The sequence below is a fragment of the Lolium perenne genome, chromosome 2 (genome assembly GCF_019359855.2).
Source record: "Lolium perenne isolate Kyuss_39 chromosome 2, Kyuss_2.0, whole genome shotgun sequence".
NCBI classification, from domain to species: Eukaryota; Viridiplantae; Streptophyta; class Magnoliopsida; order Poales; family Poaceae; genus Lolium; species Lolium perenne.
The window spans coordinates 12,703,255-12,722,851 of record NC_067245.2 but is presented as its reverse complement, the minus strand read 5'-3'; the positions used below and the strand labels follow the sequence as shown (position 1 = coordinate 12,722,851).

The following is a 19,597-nucleotide window of genomic DNA, read 5'->3' as shown; positions in this document are numbered from 1 at the left end:
AGGCATCCCTTAAATCCCGAACACTCCTCCGCACCACAGCAGGCCTGACGGTGGAGGCGCTCTTGTCTGAACTGCCGGCGCCTAAGCCCTGTGTGCCGGAGCTGCGGCCGCGCTGCACAATCTTGGGATCACCCTTGCTTTTGGTCTCTCCCGATAGAACTCCCCTCCTTCCAGCCGTACCCAGCGAGGAGCGCGGCCCCGAAGCCCTCCACGGGCACCTCATCGTACTCGTCGGTACCTTGCGTGTCGGGGAGACCGGCCATGTCCTGCTTGAACCGCCGCGCTGCAGCAGCGAGCTTACTCACCTTGGACTCCTCCGTGTCCCGGACGGTGAGGCCGTATCCTGCGCTGGAGGATGAGCGGTTGTTGTCGAAGGCGTCGGGCACGAAGGCAGGGCCACCGCCGGTGGGAACGGTGGAGGGCCTGCGCTAGTTGGGAAGGGGCGCGATGACGGCGGCGGGTGAGGTGAGGGGTTGGGAGGGGTCGAACGTGGTGATGAATTGCGTGGCGGGGCTGGGTTGAGGGGAGGCGGAGGAGAAAGCGGTGGGCTTGGGTGGCGTGGGTTTCGAGGGGATGGAGAAGGAGAGCTTCGTCCTCTTCTCTTCCATGGCGGGCGGGCGGGCGGCGTCGACGGCGATCGATCGGGATTCAGGTATTGGAACTTGGGTTGGGCTGGGGGCCCTGTTGTCGATTAAGTAGGAGTGATCGAGGAACGGACCGTGACCCATTCGGTCCATATCGAAATTTTGTTCCAGTCTCGGATTTGTCCGTCTTCTAATCGGATTGGCTCTCCTTATTCCAGTCGAGGAAGACACCTCATAATCGTATCCATGTCCATGTCGAAGATGAACTCCGATCGATCGACGAGTTCGTCTAGGAGTTGGAGTATATACATGACTACATATATAAACCAAACGACGGTCAGCAGGTAGGTACGAATCGCCACACATCGCAATACTCTGGTCGATCGGGCGGATTCACGCATCCTCGATTGATCGTGGACGCGAAACCAAACAGCAAACATGTCGCCGCCGACACCGTATGTTGGGCATTACCTCCCTCCTCTCGATCGCTTTTGTTTCTAGATCATGGTAATCCATCCTAGTTGGATTGGACTGCCGACCGAGGGATTGATCGATTGGATCCTTCTTTTTCTTTTTTGTGGTAGTTGGGTTGGATCCTTCTTGGGAACGGATGATTTCTAGTGAAACAAGAATCGAAAATTCTCCAGCTATACAATCAAATTCTTATCGGCTAGACAAATTTTACTACTACCAACAGATACCTATAAAATTTGGTTTTGCTAATTTTCGATCGAATGAGAATTAAATTAGAGCTCATTCGATTCGAGGACTGTTAGACTCGTGTTGTGATCTCTGTACGTGTGGCCTCTGAATTAATAAAATTAAGTTACATTATGGATGCAATTGAGTTTATTCTCGTTGCGCACTGGCCGCAAGTTGCAACTAAACTTTTCCCATTAAGTTGGACTGATGTCATTAATTCTTATTTACATTAGAGTGAGGCGGACCCTTATAAAATTAGCCTATCTTGAATTATGGCAGGCTAAAAAGTTAGAGCAAGCCGACTCCGAGAACCAAGGAAAATCATATATAACACTCTATTTCTAAATGCCATGAAATTGGGCTGTACGCATTTCAGTCACGTCGCAAGTTGGCATTGAATGATTTATGATCTTCATGTATTTGTAAAAAGAAGAAACTTATTTTTTTAGTTATGTTTATCCCACCAGTCTTGGTAATATTAATTGATTATTCCTATATATCCTAAGGTAAATTGTTATTATGCGCATCAAGCTATGTGCTCTATTTCAGTTGTGGGGACGAGTCTATCTCATCATCGGCCAACCCTAGCCATCTTGACATCGCGACCGATTGCCTCGCCTCGCCAGCCATTCTAATGTTTGACCGATGGGATTGGGGAATAATGTTTTACATCAGACTTGATCTTGATGGATATTACCATGTGTATCCTCATGTGGGCGGGCCATTTCAAACCTTAGACGAGGTTCACTCTGCTATCAATTGCGACCTTCAACACCGCCAAGATCCAAAATTGTACACATTCTTTTGACTCTTTTCTATATATTTTTTGCATTCTATTTTTGTGCATACTTGCAATATGTTATGTTTAAACAGTAATCGCATTCTTCTATGATGTAGGGCACTTAAGATAATTAATACAATTCTTTGAAACATGAACCAATGAAATGAGCCTAAAAAAAATTCAAACTATAGAACTAAGACCAATCCTGCATTGATATATTTGGATTCATGTTCTATTACCACTTCAGAGTTTAAGAAGCATTGATAAATTAGCTTTTATCCTATCATAGCCACATAACTCTATTTCTTCATATTCTAAATGATGGTGGAAGTGTTTTTTTTTTTTTTTTGCGAGAAATGGTGGAAGTGTTTAACCATGTATTGAGAAGTCATAGGCTTATAAACCATATGTTTACCATGAGCTCTGTTAGGGATAACTTGATAGCCTTTTGATGTATTTAACAACCTTCGAAACACAATAGCTCACTCACCCTATGTTGGACTAATAACAGTAATTAAAATAATAACGTACTTAGTATCACTTTGTTTTCCCAGAAATTCAATTCGGCTACCGGATGTGTATGATCCCTCTACCAAAAAATCATGTTTCGAAGTGTCGAATCTTTTTTGACAAAAATGACAAAGTAAGATCTACTAACCATGTCAAATGCTCGAATTGGAACTAGCTATACGCGTCAGCCTGATGATTCTCAAGTGGATTATGTTGTACGACAATGTCTTTACTGGCCTGATGGCACAAGGAAGAAGCGTTTTAACGTTGATGGAAGACGTGACCGGAGGCGCTTGTTGGTTCAAGCTTTGGTGGACAAATATAATGATTATATTGGGGTTGGCTCTCTAGTCCTCCTTCCTGCCTTCACTCTACGTCCTGATACCAAACTCACACATGTAACTGTTAAATAATTACTTTTCATAACTTTAGGATCTTGCATATGAACTACAAGATGTTGTGCACTACGAATCAGTCCGTGTGTGCGATGCTTATATGATTACCTATCATATCAACTTCACTGCAAAGATGAAAGGAACTGAAGATTTTGACTACGGCAGGGAGTTGTTCTTTGCTGAAGTTACCTGTGACTGTAAGGCAGGAGAACACAAATTGGTGGTCAGTTGTTTCTGCAAGGTTAAACCTACTGATAACGGTATTATACACTCTTTACCATGTTTGTTTTCCCATGGGTCATCTGATCTATTATCCTCGTCTTTATGCATGTTTTCAAGAGATCTATGCACAATCGTGTTAAATATCTGCATAATACATTCTTTACAGTAAATTATTCACCTAGTGTTATGTGTTTGTGCCTCACTAGTTATTTCGCAATCCAATGGCAATCCCGCCCCTCACATTTTTTACATATAAATAAAGGTAGATGCTATGGTTGTAAAGTGAAGCACCCCAACACAGATGCATACTTACGTGGTCAAGCTGACTCGTGTTCTCCGTTTGGTGCATCTAATATGGTCCGTGAAGACTGTGAGGAAGACGTAAGTATGATGATTTATTTCATGTATCTTGATTTCCAAGCTAATGTTTTGTTCGCATTATGTTATTCACTATTAATTTCATTCCTTTTACAGCCGGTAGCCGAGGAGAAGAGGTTAAGACTTCTCTACAAGTACATGGTAATTTCATTTTTTTGCAGGATAGCATCATTTGTAGTAATAACATGATGTTTGGTTACTTGATTGATGATTCCTTGTGTATTCTTTTTTCCTTAGGATGAACCAGGATATATGGAGGAAATGAGAGCAACCATGAATGGTACTTTTCAGGCTTCCGGCGTGGTAGTTACCAAACAAATCTAACAACCAAAGTTGAAGACTGACAAATATGTATATTTCTGGTGTTAAACTTCACATGTTGCAGACCAATGTATGCTAAGGTACCAAGCAAAGAACATCTGGTTGTGAGATGGACCTAATTTTAATACCTTTTTTGAATAAATTGTTCCTAACTAGCACCTGTGTTGTCTTCATGAGTATTATATACTGTAGTTTCTTGTCCTACAAAAGTCTGATTACAATAGCGAGGGCATGATTGGAAGCAATCTGTCAAGTTTGAAACATAAGAGGGTCACGATGAGTAACGGCTAGATGAGAAACAAATATACACTTACTCCATCACGGTGTGATTAGAAAATGATTCCACATGAATACCTGACAAAACCTGATGCTCATGTTGGATCAAATACCATATGAGTTACCAGTCTCGTTTTTAAGAAAACCAACACACAGTGCTCCTGAAGAATACATTTAGTTAATGTGGAGCCAACATTTTTTAGAAAAGCATTCCATCGGTATCTACCTCACTACTGTTAGCACAACAAAAACACGATGGCATTCAAATCATGCAATGAGATAACCGTCATAATCTAGAAAGGAAGATTCAGATAACATTGGCATTCAAATCACGCAATCAGATAACCATCAATACAGACACAAACAAGAGTGATGGAAAACTGTGTTGATTCAGTACACAAAGCCACATTCTCATTTTCTGAAATCTGCACTGTCACCTTGATCTTCAGGCCAGGACGGTCGATGACTTCAAGCATATTGTAAAGTACATCGATCCAGATCAGATTCAGAGGTCTCAAGAGCGAGTCCTTGCAAAGTATTTTCGAGTTGTGTAAAAGCTTGATCATGGTCTTCTGAATGTGCTTCATGCCTTGCCAAAACTTTGTCCTTAAACAAAATTTCACTGTATAATGATCATACGCTCCGAAGAGCAGCAGAAATAAACACATTTCATTGCATAATTTGTGTCTCTTTTTTTCTTTACTACAGAAGACTAGAAATTTAAATCTCTCTCAAGATTTGCAAGAATTATAACTATCTACCAATGAGAGCGTATATTAGATAAAGTTTGCTTTCGATCCGTGTCTGTCCCATATCCGATTTGAATCCGTAGTCCGGCATATCTGTACTCGAATCCTAAAGCGATCAATATCTGTTCCGATCCGAATTCGGGAAAAATATATGATAAAAGATATGGTATGAGCAAAATCCGATCCGATCAGTTTACATGCCTACTGTGGAGACAAGCTCTCGCTGTACAACTTGGTTGAGCTTAAGAGTCTACAATCTTACCGTATGCAAAAGAAATTTATAATTTATAAAAAATTTTGATAAAGGAAATATATTAATACCAAAAGATACCAATTACACTCAGTCTCAGCAACAACGCCCCACCCTAATTGCAATACGGATGCACACGGCCAAAAAAGAGTAAAGAAAACTAAGAAATAAAAGTCCCGCTACAACCTTCTAGACCTAGCAACAACAATAAAACCACCACCGTGACAACACCTGAAGTACAGACTCTCCAAAAGCGACGCCTCCAAGAAGGAAACAGTGCACCAGCGCCGTCGTCGCCCGACCAAAGGTCTTATGATTTCACCCTGAAGATAGTCTCCAATCTCAAAACAATGCCTCCAACAAGAACATTGCCAGGCACAACCAGTTAAGGCCAGACCTTGGGTTTTCACCCTGAGAGGTAAGATTCTGAACTTCCCCTGTGCTGCCACCCCCACATGCATACCACTGCTGCAAGCTCGGAACGCCAAGCAGATCCCTCAGCATCACATTGAGTCGAACCTCCTTTAGCCAGTCCACCAATCCGGCCTTCATGATATTCCTTCTTCTGATTTCACCATGGACCAAAAAGTCACCTGATGTCAACACAGAATATAGCTTCACAGCACTCCCTCCGGAACCAAACGGTCGGAATAAAAACATGGGTTCGCGCGACCGAATACCACCCAATCCAGCAAACTGCAGGGAAAATATGCACTATTCCATTCGCCAGCGGAGCTTTCCGGAACTCATCTCTCCAGCCAGATCAAAACAAACTGACCTCCGGTAGATCTTCATCTTCGCTTGCGAGAAACCCGAGGACCGCCACCAAAAACAAAGCAAGACCAGCAGCCCCCACGCCGCCATTCCTTCCTGCCGGATCACCAGGGAAGAAGATGGCGGCACGGATCATGCGTACCACCGCTGAACCGTCACCGGGGGCGGAGGCCGCCACCGCTCCACCGAATCCTCTATGGCTACCGACGGAGAGCATCAGGCCCGACCAAGTAGCCGTGCCGCCCGACTTCCTCCACCGGCGCTTCATCACCTCCCATGGAACACCACCATCGAAACCCTCTCCTCCCCCTCGTTGATCGACGGAAGGGGCGCCGCCACAGCCGCCGTGGCCGAGGCCGGGGCCGGGGCCGGGGCCGGGGCTGGGGCCGGCAGCAGCGGCGGCTGAGGTGCGGCGGTCCGGGGGCGGCTGCTCGGAGTGGGGCGGGTAGATCCTCCGCCGCCGCCCGGGAGGGGGGCGGGAGAGGAGGAGGCGGCGGCTAGGTTAGCTTAAAAAATAAATACATATATTTAACTACACAACTTTACACTGACCACATATGGTTGATTTGCTGGTTCCGCCACTAGCCTCAACACGTATGTACAGGACTTGACCTGGCTAACCTAGTAGCCGACTTAAATTATTAGAATCAAATCTGCACGGAAACAAACTACACCTGATAACGTTCGAGACTAATCCTGAACCGACCTGGAAACCAAGTCCTAGTCCTAGAATAACTAGTACTCTGGCGAGGACTCAGGGACATATGGAAACAACTACGGAGTAGAAAAAAAATACACGGACAAATCCTGGCAACCTTGCCAAACAAGAATACGAATTTCTAATTGGACTAAAACTGAATAAGGTACTAAGATTATCGGATTTGCTCGAAATCAGACGCCTGATTTTTATTATGTCTCAGTTACCTAATTAAGTGTTAGATTTAACGCCTTAATATTTGTGCCGACTAGAGCCATTTTGGCTGGCGCGTTCCTGGGCGTGGAGCGTAGGGTGATTCTTTTGTCCTGGGCTGCTGCAGTGTTTGCTTCGTCATGGGATTTTTGCTTTGTTTCGTGCCGTGCATGTGGGCTTTTTGTATTTCTTTTTTCTTATTGTTGTTTCTTTTTATGTGCAACGATGGTGTCCTTTGAAAAAAAATGTTCATGAAAGATTTTGCTAAGATTTTACGAGTTACACACATGAATTACAACCGAGTAATTTGGAGTTGCGTATGACTTGCAACCGTGGTATTTTTAGCGACACATGGGTTGCAACTAAGAAAAATATCCTTAGGCACTGGATTATACCGTGATCTGTACAAGCTTAGCGAGTTACACATCGGGTGCAACTGAGATTTCTCTAGTTGCACAGTGGTTGCAAATGAGATTTTTCAAGTTGCATATGTGTTACAACTGACATTTTCTAGTTACACATTTGTCACAACTGACAACTGGTGTGGGCGGGGGCCCCTATCTATTTGGGCGCCTGACCTCTTCAAGACTGCCTCCCTGAAAAACCGCACGGTTGCCAAAGAGCTAAGCGACTACAATTGGATCCGCTCCGTCACCACCATTAGCACACCTACCCAGCTGGCACAATATTTGGAGCTTTGGGACATCATCCACACCGTCACCCTCGTCCCTGAGCAAACGGACTCCATCTCCTGGACTCTCACTACCGACGGGACTTACACAGCCAGCTCTGCTTAGAATGCTCAGTTCTTCGGTGGACATGCCAGATTCACCACCATGAAAATCTGGGAGGCCCACGCCGAGCCGAAATGCAAACTTTTTGGCTGGCTTGCTCTTCACGGAAAGCTTCTCACTGCGGATATGCTCGTCGTTAGGGGATGGCCCCATGACCCTCTTTGCCCTCTATGCGTCCGTGCTCCTGAGACAACCGAACATCTTTGCAAGGACTGCCCCTTCACCATGGCCATTTGGAATCAGATGAAGTCCTGGGACAATGATGACAGCACTGACATTAGCCATGAATACCACTCGATCTCGGAGTGGTGGGACGCTATGATCATCGGAAAGACTAATAAGGAACAGAAACGCATCAACGGTTGTTTCCTCTACATTCTTTGGAATGCTTGGAAGGAACGAAACAGGCGCATCTTCACTGTGCGTCGCCTCACCTATCTGGAGGTGGCTAATATCACGAGGGAAGACTTTCTTCAGCGGGACCGTGCCATCAACAGCTTCAGGCCGGCTATCCCGGCCGAGCCGGACTAGTTTTCTCTTTTTGGTCGGTTTCTAGGGTGGTTTTCTAGGGCATATTCCCACCGTAATCTAAATATGCCCTTCTATGTACAGTTTGGTTCGCTTTTCCCTCTTGCTTAATGAAAAGGCAGTGCTCCTCAGTTGCTCCAAAAAAAAAATCAGTCGATCTTGGGTTGCAACTGAGATTTTCTCAGTTGCATGTGGATTACAAGTTAGATTCTCACAGTTTCATGTGGGTTGCAATTGAATTTTTCTGGTTGCACATGGAGTATAAATTAGATTTTTCCAGTTACACATTTCTTAAACTCGAGATGTTTCCAGCTCCACGTGGGTTGTTATTGAGATTATTTATGTGCACGTGGGTTGCAATTGAGTTTTTTTCAGTTACACGTGGGTTACAACTAAATTTTCTTAGTTGCATGTTGGTTGCAACCGGGAATTTTTTTGGTCGCATATGGGTGATACGTCTCCGACGTATCGATAATTTCTTATATTCCATGCCACATTATTGATGTTATCTACATGTTTTATGCATACTTTATGTCATATTCGTGCATTTTCTGGAACTAACCTATTAACAAGATGCCGAAGTGCCAGTTGCTGTTTTCTGCTGTTTTTGGTTTCAGAAATCCTAGTAAGGAAATATTCTCGGAATTGGACGAAATCAACGCCCAGGGTCCTATTTTGCCACGAAGCTTCCAGAAGACCGAAGAGTCAACGAAGTGGGGCCACGAGGTGGCCAGGAGGGCAGGCGGCGCGGCCCCACCCTTGGCCGCGCCGACCTGTCTCATGGGCCCCTCGTGACGCCCCCTGACCTACCCTTCCGCCTACAAATAGCCTTCGTCGCGAAACCCCCAGTACCGAGAGCCACGATACGGAAAACCTTCCAGAGACGCCGCTGCCGCCAATCCCATCTCGGGGGATTCAGGAGATCTCCTCCGGCACCCTGCCGGAGAGGGGAATCATCTCCCGGAGGACTCTACGCCGCCATGGTCGCCTCCGGAGTGATGTGTGAGTAGTCTACCCCTGGACTATGGGTCCATAGCAGTAGCTAGATGGTTGTCTTCTCCTCATTATGCTTAATTGTCGGGTCTTGTGAGCTGCCGAACATGATCAAGATCATCTATCTGTAATGCTATATGTTGTGTTTGTTGGGATCCGATGAATAGAGAATACCATGTTATGTTGATTATCAATTTATATCCATGTGTTGTTTATGATCTTACATGCTCTCCGTTATTAGTAGATGCTCTGGCCAAGTTGATGCTAGTAACTCCAAGAGGGAGTATTTATGCTCGATAGTGGGTTCATGTCTCCGTGAATCTGGGGGAGTGAGAGAAACCTCTAAGATTATGGATGTGCTGTTGCCACTAGGGATAAAACATTGAAGCTATGTCCGAGGATGTAGTTATTGATTACATTACGCGCAATACTTAATGCAATTGTCTGTTGTTAGCAACTTAATACTGGAGGGGGTTCGGATGATAACCTGAAGGTGGACTTTTTAGGCATAGATGCATGCTGGATAGCGGTCTATGTACTTTGTCGTAATGCCCAATTAAATCTCACTATACTCATCATAATATGTATGTGCATGGTCATGCCCTCTCTATTTGTCAATTGCCCAACTGTAATTTGTTCACCCAACATGCTGTTTATCTTATGAGAGAGACACCTCTAGTGAACTGTGGACCCCGGTCCAATTCTTTATACTGAAATACAATCTACCGCAATACTCGTTCTACTGTTTTCTGCAAACAATCATCATCCACACTATACATCTAATCCTTTGTTACAGCAAGCCGGTGAGATTGATAACCTCGCTGTTTCGTTGGGGCAAAGTACTTGGTTTGTGTTGTGCAGGTTCCACGTTGGCGCCGGAATCCCTGGTGTTGCGCCGCACTACATCTCGCTGCCATCAACCTTCAACGTGCTTCTTGGCTCCTACTGGTTCGATTAAACATTGGTTTCATACTGAGGGAAAACTTGCCGCTGTACGCATCACACCTTTCTCTTGGGGTTCCCAACGGACGCGTGCTGTACGCGTATCAAGCTCTTTTTCTGGCGCCGTTGCCGGGGATCTGAAGAAAAGGTACACCACATTGATCTCTAACTCCCACGTCAACTTTGCGCCAGCAGCTCTTTTTCTGGCGCCGTTGCCGGGGAGATCAAGACACGCTGCAAGGGGAGTCTCCACATCCCAATCTCTTTACTTTGTTTTTGTCTTGCCTTAGTTTTATTTACTACTTTGTTTGCTGCACTAAATCAAAATACAAAAAAATTAGTTGCTAGTTTTACTTTATTTGCTATCTTGTTTGCTATATCAAAAACACAAAAAAATTAGTTACTTGCATTTACTTTATCTAGTTTGCTTTATTTACTATTGCTAAAATGGGTACTCCTGAAAATACTAAGTTGTGTGACTTCACAACCACAAATAATAATGATTTCTTATGCACACCTATTGCTCCACCTGCTACTACAGCAGAATTCTTTGAAATTAAACCTGCTTTACTAAATCTTGTTATGCGAGAGCAATTTTCTGGTGTTAGTTCTGATGATGCTGCTGCCCATCTCAATAATTTTGTTGAATTATGTGAAATGCAAAAGTATAAGGATGTAGATGGTGACATTATAAAATTAAAATTGTTCCCTTTCTCATTAAGAGGAAGAGCTAAAGATTGGTTGCTATCTCTGCCTAAGAATAGTATTGATTCATGGACTAAATGCAAGGATGCTTTTATTGGTAGATATTATCCCCCTGCTAAAATTATATCTTTGAGGAGTAGCATAATGAATTTTAAACAATTGGATACTGAGCATGTTGCACAAGCATAGGAAAGAATGAAATCTTTGGTTAAAAATTGCCCAACCCATGGACTGACTACTTGGATGATCATCCAAACCTTTTATGCAGGACTGAATTTTTCTTCGCGGAACCTATTGGATTCAGCTGCTAGAGGTACCTTTATGTCCATCACTCTTGGCGAGGCGACAAATCTTCTTGATAATATGATGATCAACTACTCTGAATGGCACACGGAAAGAGCTCCACAAGGTAAGAAGGTAAATTCTGTCGAAGAAACCTCTTCCTTGAGTGATAAGATTGATGCTATTATGTCTATGCTTGTGAATGATAGGACTAATGTTGATCCTAATAATGTTCCGTTAGCTTCATTGGTTGCTCAAGAAGAACATGTTGATGTAAACTTCATTAAAAATAATAATTTCAACAACAATGCTTACCGGAACGATTCTAGTAACAACTATAGGCCATATCCTTATAATAATGGCAACGGCTATGGTAATTCTTATGGGAATTCTTACAACAATAATAGGAATTCACCCCCTGGACTTGAAGCCATGCTTAAAGAATTTATTAGTACACAAACTGCTTTTAACAAATCTGTTGAAGAAAAGCTTGGGAAAATTGATATACTTGCTTCTAAAGTCGATAGTCTTGTTGCTGATGTTGATCTTTGAAATCGAAAGTTATGCCTAATGAAAATCATCATAATAAAATTGTTACTACAGCAAATGTCATCCAAGTTAGAATTAATGAGAATATAAGATTGATGGCCGAATTGCGTGCTAGATGGGAAAGAGAAGAAAATGAAAAAGAAGATAATATAGCTAAAGTTTGGACTATTACCACCACTAGTAATGCTAATGCTACACAAGTTGCTGCACCTCCTACTAATAATAATAAAAGAATTGGTGTTAGCAATGTTTTCACTTCTAATTCAAAGCGCGAAAAACTGCCTGAAACTGCTAAAACTGCTGAAACTGCTTGTGATAAAACTGCTGAAATTTTTTCCAACATTGGGGATGATGATCCCATTGCTTTAGATTATAATGGTTTGAATTTTGATGATTGCCACATCTCTGAAGTTATAAAGTTCTTACAAAAACTTGCTAAAAGTCCTAATGCTAGTGCTATAAATTTGGCTTTCACGAAACATATTACAAATGCTCTCATAAAAGCTATAGAAGAGAAACTAGAACGCGAAGCTTCTATTCCTAGGAAGCTCGAGGATGGTTGGGAGCCTATCATTAAAATGAAGGTCAATGATTTTGATTGTAATGCTTTATGTGATCTTGGTGCAAGTATTTCTGTTATGCCTAAGAAAATTTATAATATGCTTGACTTGCCACCGCTGAAAAATTGTTATTTGGATGTAAATCTTGCTGATCATTCTACAAAGAAACCTTTGGGGAAAGTTGATAATATTCGCATTACCGTTAACAATAACCTTGTCCCCGTTGATTTTGTTGTCTTGGATATTGAATGCAATGCATCTTGTCCCATTATATTGGGAAGACCTTTTCTTCGAACTGTTGGTGCTATCATTGATATGAAGGAAGGTAATATTAAATATCAATTTCCTCTCAAGAAAGGTATGGAACACTTCCCTAGAAAGAGAATGAAGTTACCTTTTGATTCTATTATTAGAATAAATTATGATGTTGACACTTCGTCACTTGATAATACTTGATATACACTTTCTGCGCCTAGCTGAAAGGCGTTAAAGAAAAGCGCTTATGGGAGACAACCCATGTTTTTACTACAGTACTTTGTTTTTATTTTGAGTCTTGGAAGTTGTTTACTACTGTAGCAACCTCTCCTTATCTTAGTTTAGTGTTTTGTTGTGCCAAGTAAAGTCGTTGATAGTAAGGTTCATACTAGATTTGGATTACTGCGCAGAAACAGATTTCTTTGCTGTCACGAATCTGGGTCTAATTCTCTGTAGGTAACTCATAAAATTATGCCAATTTACGTGAGTGATCCTCAGATATGTACGCAACTTTCATTCAATTTGAGCATTTTCATTTGAGCAAGTCTGATGCCTCAATAAAATTGGTCATTACGAACTGTTCTGTTTTGACAGATTCTGCCTTTTATTTCGCATTGCCTGTTTTGTTATGTTCGATGGATATTTCGATTCCATTGACTTTCAGTAGCTTTGTGCAATGTCCAGAAGTGTTAAGAATGATTATGTCACCTCTGAACATGTATATTTTGATTGTGCACTAACCCTCTAATGAGTTGTTTTGAGTTTGGTGTGGAGGAAGTTTTCAAGGATCAAGAGAGGGAGATGATACAACATGATCAAGGAGAGTGAAAGCTCTAAGCTTGGGGATGCCCCGGTGGTTCACCCCTGCATATATCAAGAAGACTCAAGCGTCTAAGCTTGGGGATGCCCAAGGCATCCCCTTCTTCATCGACGACATTATCAGGTTCCTCCCCTGAAACTATATTTTTATTCCATCACATGTTATGTGTTTTGCTTGGAGCGTCGGTTTGTTTTTGTTTTTGTTTTGTTTGAATAAAATGGATCCTAGCATTCTTTGTGTGGGAGAGAGACACGCTCCGCTGTTGCATATGGACAAATATGTCCTTAGGCTTTACTCATAATATTCATGGCGAAGTTTCTTCTTCGTTAAAATGTTATATGGTTGGAATTGGAAAATGATACATGTAGTAATTGCTATAATGTCTTGGATAATGTGATACTTGGCAATTGTTGTGCTCATGTTTAAGCTCTTGCATCATATGCTTTGCACCCATTAATGAAGAAATACATAGAGCATACTAAAATTTGGTTTGCATAATTGGTCTCTCTAAAGTCTAGATAATTTCTAGTATTGAGTTTGAACAACAAGGAAGACAGTGTAGAGTCTTATAATGTTTACAATGTGTCATTTATGTGAGTTTTGCTGCACCGCTTCATCCTTGTGTTTGTTTCAAATAGCCTTGCTAGCCTAAGCCTTGTATCGAGAGGGAATACTTCTCATGCATCAAATACTTGAGCCAACCACTATGCCATTTGTGTCCACCATACCTACCTACTACATGGTATTTCTCCGCCATTCCAAAGTAAATTGCTTGACTGCTACCTTTAAATTTCTATCCTCTACCTTTACAATATATAGCTCATGGGACAAATAGCCTAAAAACTATTATGGTATTGAATATGTACTTATGCACTTTATCTCTTATTAAGTTGCTTGTTGTGCGATAACCATGTTCCTGGGGACGCCATCAACTACTCTTTGTTGAATATCATGTGAGTTGCTATGCATGTTCGTCTTGTCTGAAGTAAGGGAGATTTACCACCAAAATAGTTAGAGCATTGCATATTGTTAGAGAAGAACATTGGGCCGCTAACTAAAGCCATGATCCATGGTGGAAGTTTCAGTTTTGGACAAATATCCTCAATCTCATATGAGAAAATTAATTGTTGTTGAATGCTTATGCATAAAAGAGGAGTCCATTATCTGTTGTCTATGTTGTCCCGGTATGGATGTCTAAGTTGAGAATAATCAATAGCGAGAAATCCGATGCGAGCTTTCTCCTTAGACCTTTGTACAGGCGGCATAGAGGTACCCCTTTGTGACACTTGGTTAAAACATGTGTATTGCGATGATAATCCAGGTAATCCAAGCTAATTAGGACAAGGTGCGGGCACTATTAGTATACTATGCATGAGGCTTGCAACTTGTAAGATATAATTTACATAACACATATGCTTTATTACTACCGTTGACAAAATTGTTTCTTGTTTTTAAAATCAAAGCTCTAGCACAAATATAGCAATCGATGCTTTCCTCTTTGAAGGACCATTTTTTTACTTTTATGTTGAGTCAGTTCACCTATTTCTCTCCACCTCAAGAAGCAAACACTTATGTGAACTGTGCATTGATTCTTACATACTTGCATATTGCACTTGTTATATTACTTTACATTGACAACTATCCATGAGATATACATGTTACAAGTTGAAAGCAACCGCTGAAACTTTATCTTCCTTTGTGTTGCTTCAATACCTCTATTTTGAATTATTGCTTTATGAGTTAACTCTTATGCAAGACTTATTGATGCTTGTCTTGAAGTACTATTCATGAAAAGTCTTTGCTATATGATTCATTTGTTTACTCATGTCATTTACATTGTTTTGATCGCTGCATTCACTACATATGCTTACAATAGTATGATCAAGGTTATGATGGCATGTCACTCCAGAAATTATCTTTGTTTATCGTTTACCTGCTCGGGACGAGCAGAAACTAAGCTTGGGGATGCTGATACGTCTCCGACGTATCGATAATTTCTTATGTTCCATGCCACATTATTGATGATATCTACATGTTTTATGCACACTTTATGTCATATTCGTGCATTTTCTGGAACTAACCTATTAACAAGATGCCGAAGTGCCAGTTGCTGTTTTCTGCTGTTTTTTGTTTCAGAAATCCTAGTAAGGTAATATTCTCGGAATTGGACGAAATCAACGCCCAGGGTCCTATTTTGCCACGAAGCTTCCAGAAGACCGAAGAGTCAACGAAGTGGGGCCACGAGGTGACCAGGAGGGCAGGCGGCGCGGCCCCACCCTTGGCCGCGCCGACCTGTCTCCTGGGCCCCTCGTGACGCCCCCTGACCTACCCTTCTGCCTACAAATAGCCTTCGTCGCGAAACCCCCAGTACCGAGAGCCACGATACGGAAAACCTTCCAGAGACGCCGCTGCCGCCAATCCCATCTCTGGGGATTCAGGAGATCTCCTCCGGCACCCTGCCGGAGAGGGGAATCATCTCCCGGAGGACTCTACGCCGCCATGGTCGCCTCCGGAGTGATGTGTGAGTAGTCTACCCCTGGACTATGGGTCCATAGCAGTAGCTAGATGGTTGTCTTCTCCTCATTATGCTTAATTGTCGGGTCTTGTGAGCTGCCGAACATGATCAAGATCATCTATCTGTAATGCTATATGTTGTGTTTGTTGGGATCCGATGAATAGAGAATACCATGTTATGTTGATTATCAATTTATATCCATGTATTGTTTATGATCTTACATGCTCTCCGTTATTAGTAGATGCTCTGGCCAAGTTGATGCTAGTAACTCCAAGAGGGAGTATTTATGCTCGATAGTGGGTTCATGTCTCCGTGAATCTGGGAGAGTGAGAGAAACCTCTAAGATTATGGATGTGCTGTTGCCACTAGGGATAAAACATTGAAGCTATGTCCGAGGATGTAGTTATTGATTACATTACGCGCAATACTTAATGCAATTGTCTGTTGTTAGCAACTTAATACTGGAGGGGGTTCGGATGATAACTTGAAGGTGGACTTTTTAGGCATAGATGCATGCTGGATAGCGGTCTATGTACTTTGTCGTAATGCCCAATTAAATCTCACTATACTCATCATAATATGTATGTGCATGGTCATGCCCTCTCTATTTGTCAATTGCCCAACTGTAATTTGTTCACCCAACATGCTGTTTATCTTATGGGAGAGACACCTCTAGTGAACTGTGGACCCCGGTCCAATTCTTTATACTGAAATACAATCTACCGCAATACTCGTTCTACTGTTTTCTGCAAACAATCATCATCCACACTATATATCTAATCCTTTGTTACAGCAAGCCGGTGAAATTGACAACCTCGCTGATTCGTTGGGGCAAAGTACTTGGTTTGTGTTGTGCAGATTCCACGTTGGCGCCGGAATCCCTGGTGTTGCGCCGCACTACATCTCGCCGCCATCAACCTTCAACGTGCTTCTTGGCTCCTACTGGTTCGATTAAACCTTGGTTTCATACTGAGGGAAAACTTGCCGCTGTACGCATCACACCTTCCTCTTGGGGTTCCCAACGGACGCGTGCTGTACGCGTATCAAGCTTTTTTTCTGGCGCCGTTGCCGGGGATCTGAAGAAAAGCTACACCACAGAGATCTCTAACTCCCACGTCAACTTTGCGCCAGCAATGGGTTGCAACTAAATATGTTGCAATTAAAACTTTTAATTTTTTTTGAGGTAGCAATTAAAACTTTTACAGTTGCATGCGGGTTGCAAATGACCATTTTGCAGTTGTACTTAGGTTGCAATCGAGATTTTTCTACTTACACAATTGCTTAATTTTTCTTGTGGCTACTTCCATGGCCTTTTAGTGCTTTATCTGTAGGCATAGGCAATGCAATTCTATGTGCGCACCATTCAAACAGCAAAATACTCAAAAGGCCAAGGCGGCCCATCAAGAGCGAATAAGAACATCGCCACGAAAAATTGACTGCGCAGACTAAACGTGTACTTTATTTAACTTCTGACTTTAGGTGACTGAGATTTAACTTCTAACCAAACGGCCGTTTTGCTAACCCATCCCACCCCCGTAACCTAACCCATCCCACACCCGTGCGGCGGCGCACCGCGCCGCACCGGGGTGCCCCAGCCCGGCGGCCGTCCTCCCTCCCCCCGTGCTCATCCCCGCCCGCCGCCACTGCCGGAGGCGCCGCCAGGCAAAGCCCGTTTGGCGTGGTGGCGGCGGCGGATCTCCTCGGTCGCCGGCTTGGTTCGCAGCGGCGGCGCCCGCTCCGGCCATCTACGACACTGCTGCAGGCGGCGGTGGCGGCCAGGACTCCTCGGTGATCTCCAGCGGTGAACGGCCATGGCGGCGGGTACGTGGGCCAGATCTGAGCCCATTTGGGCTTGGTCGGGCTGTGTGCACCTGCATCTCTGGCGTCCCTGTTGGTTGTCGGCGGTGCTCCTGGGTCTCATCTGCATCATGAGGAAGCTTGGGCGGTGGCGGTCTCCTCTTTCGTCGGAGGGGATCGGCCAATTTCGTGGCTATTTTGACGGGTCTCGCGATCCGGCATGTAGTCCCCAACGGCGAGACGTGGCTGCCGGTGAAAACCGGCCTTGCCTGCAGTCATGGCGGACGATGGCGGCGCCTGTTCGTCGCATCCTTGTTGAAGGCATTGTTCCTGCAGCTGCGTTAGTCCCAGACGGCGGCGTGGCTGCCGGTGAAAACCGGTCTTGACTGCAGTTATGGCGGACGATGGCGGCGTCTGTTCGTCGCATCCTTGTTGAAGGCATTGTTCCTGCAGCTACATTCGTCTGGGCTGCTCCGGGGGAAACCCCAGACTCGGTCTCCCGGATCGAACGATGGCGGCGCGCAACGCCGTTCTCCCTGTTGGGGGTATCGTTTTTGGAGCAGACAACGGATGGCGGTGGTGCTGAGGTGGAGCGGTGTGCTCTTGCTGTGTCGGCGTTGTCGAGTCTCCATGGCATGGTGCGATGGTGTCTCGAGACGGATGCAGTATGATGGACACGCGCAGGATGGTGGAGTCGTCTGGCGCCGTGGCGGCATCGATGGCAGGCCTGGCAAGGTCAATGTGATGATCTCTCTTGAAGATGGAGTCGAGGAAGATGGCGGTAGCAATTTCTACGGCGTGTGCGTTGGCGTATGCTGAGAGTCTGCTTGACTGGATGTGCTTCTCATCTGCTATTGGGCGGCCTGGGAAGGCATTTGATTTTTGAATGATATGAGTTGGTGAATTGTCACCACCTTCATCCCTCGGTAGGTTTAGCGAGGTGGCTTCGAGTTTTGATCTTTTGTATTGCTCTTGTAAGGGTTTGTGAATAATCTAATAAAAAAAAGCCGTGTGCATCCTTTGGATGCAGAAGCTGGGGCGATATTTCCCCCATTTCGAAAAAAAAAGTGACTGAGATTTAAATAAGTCTCTGTCGCCTGAGTTTCAGCCGCGCCCTAAGATTATTGCTAACAACATATACGAAGAAAGAAGCCAATTTATACGGTGTTTCCTAGTGGTCTCCTAATGATGTTGTTTTGGCAGTTGCGGTTGGATTCTGATATTACATCACCACTTCAGAGTGCATAGTCAATGCTCAACCAGTAGAGCTTTTCCCACAAAAATAAGCCAACAAATATGCGATCCGCGACCGCAATACAGTGGCATGATACGAGTACGGCACGGACTCTGTTCGTGGCCCCATGAACACCGTCTTGAATTAGAACCTATCGTTACTATGATCGTTTCGTATTTCGACTCTGCTGCAATCGACCGTCTCCGAGACGTTTGTGTATTGGAGCTACCTAGATAGAAACATATAAATTCCAAGCCCTTGCCTCCCCTGTACTATCAAGTTCCAGAGGTTGTCAACGTGCATAGCAGTAGAGCCACGACGATGGCCGCCGACTGGCTGAAGCTCGCCTTCGATCCCCTGGAACCCATCGCCCAGAGACCAGAGGCGCCGCGCCTCCTGCTTCCTGCCCCTCACAACGGGGCCGGTTCCAAGTACGCGCTCGTCTTCCCCTTGTCGCGTGGATGGTCGATCGTCGTCGATGTCCGCGACGCCTCCTGCCATCTCAAGCACCTGCCCACGGGCACCGCCGCCGCGCTGCCCAACATGAACCACCGTCCGCAACAGCTTCACGTCCAATATCAAGAATCTGGGTTACCAGCATGCTCCTGAATCTGACCATGAAGAAGCGCCTTTACCTGACGAGAACAGTTCGCGCGGAGATGATTCTTTCTTTTCGTGCGGGGATGATTATCTTGATCAAGAACAAGAAACGCCTAGGCTGGACACTGCATGTGGCGATCCCGATGACGACGACCATGAGCTGAGTGCTCC

General features: G+C 44.1%; 1 protein-coding gene across 1 annotated transcript; it reads left to right on the top strand.

Moving 5' to 3' along the window:
* The first annotated feature begins 7,688 nt into the window (after window positions 1-7,688).
* Window positions 7,689-8,177, top strand: LOC139835396 (uncharacterized). Its single transcript, XM_071825241.1, has one exon. The coding sequence runs from the start codon at window positions 7,689-7,691 to the stop codon at window positions 8,175-8,177; it is 489 nt and encodes a 162-aa protein (XP_071681342.1).
* Window positions 8,178-19,597: the final 11,420 nt, after the last annotated feature.

What these genes read in the sequence shown, in the direction of transcription:
- LOC139835396 (XM_071825241.1), top strand. Translation starts at nt 7,689, where the DNA reads ATGAAAATCTGGGAGGCCCACGCCGAGCCGAAATGCAAACTTTTTGGC.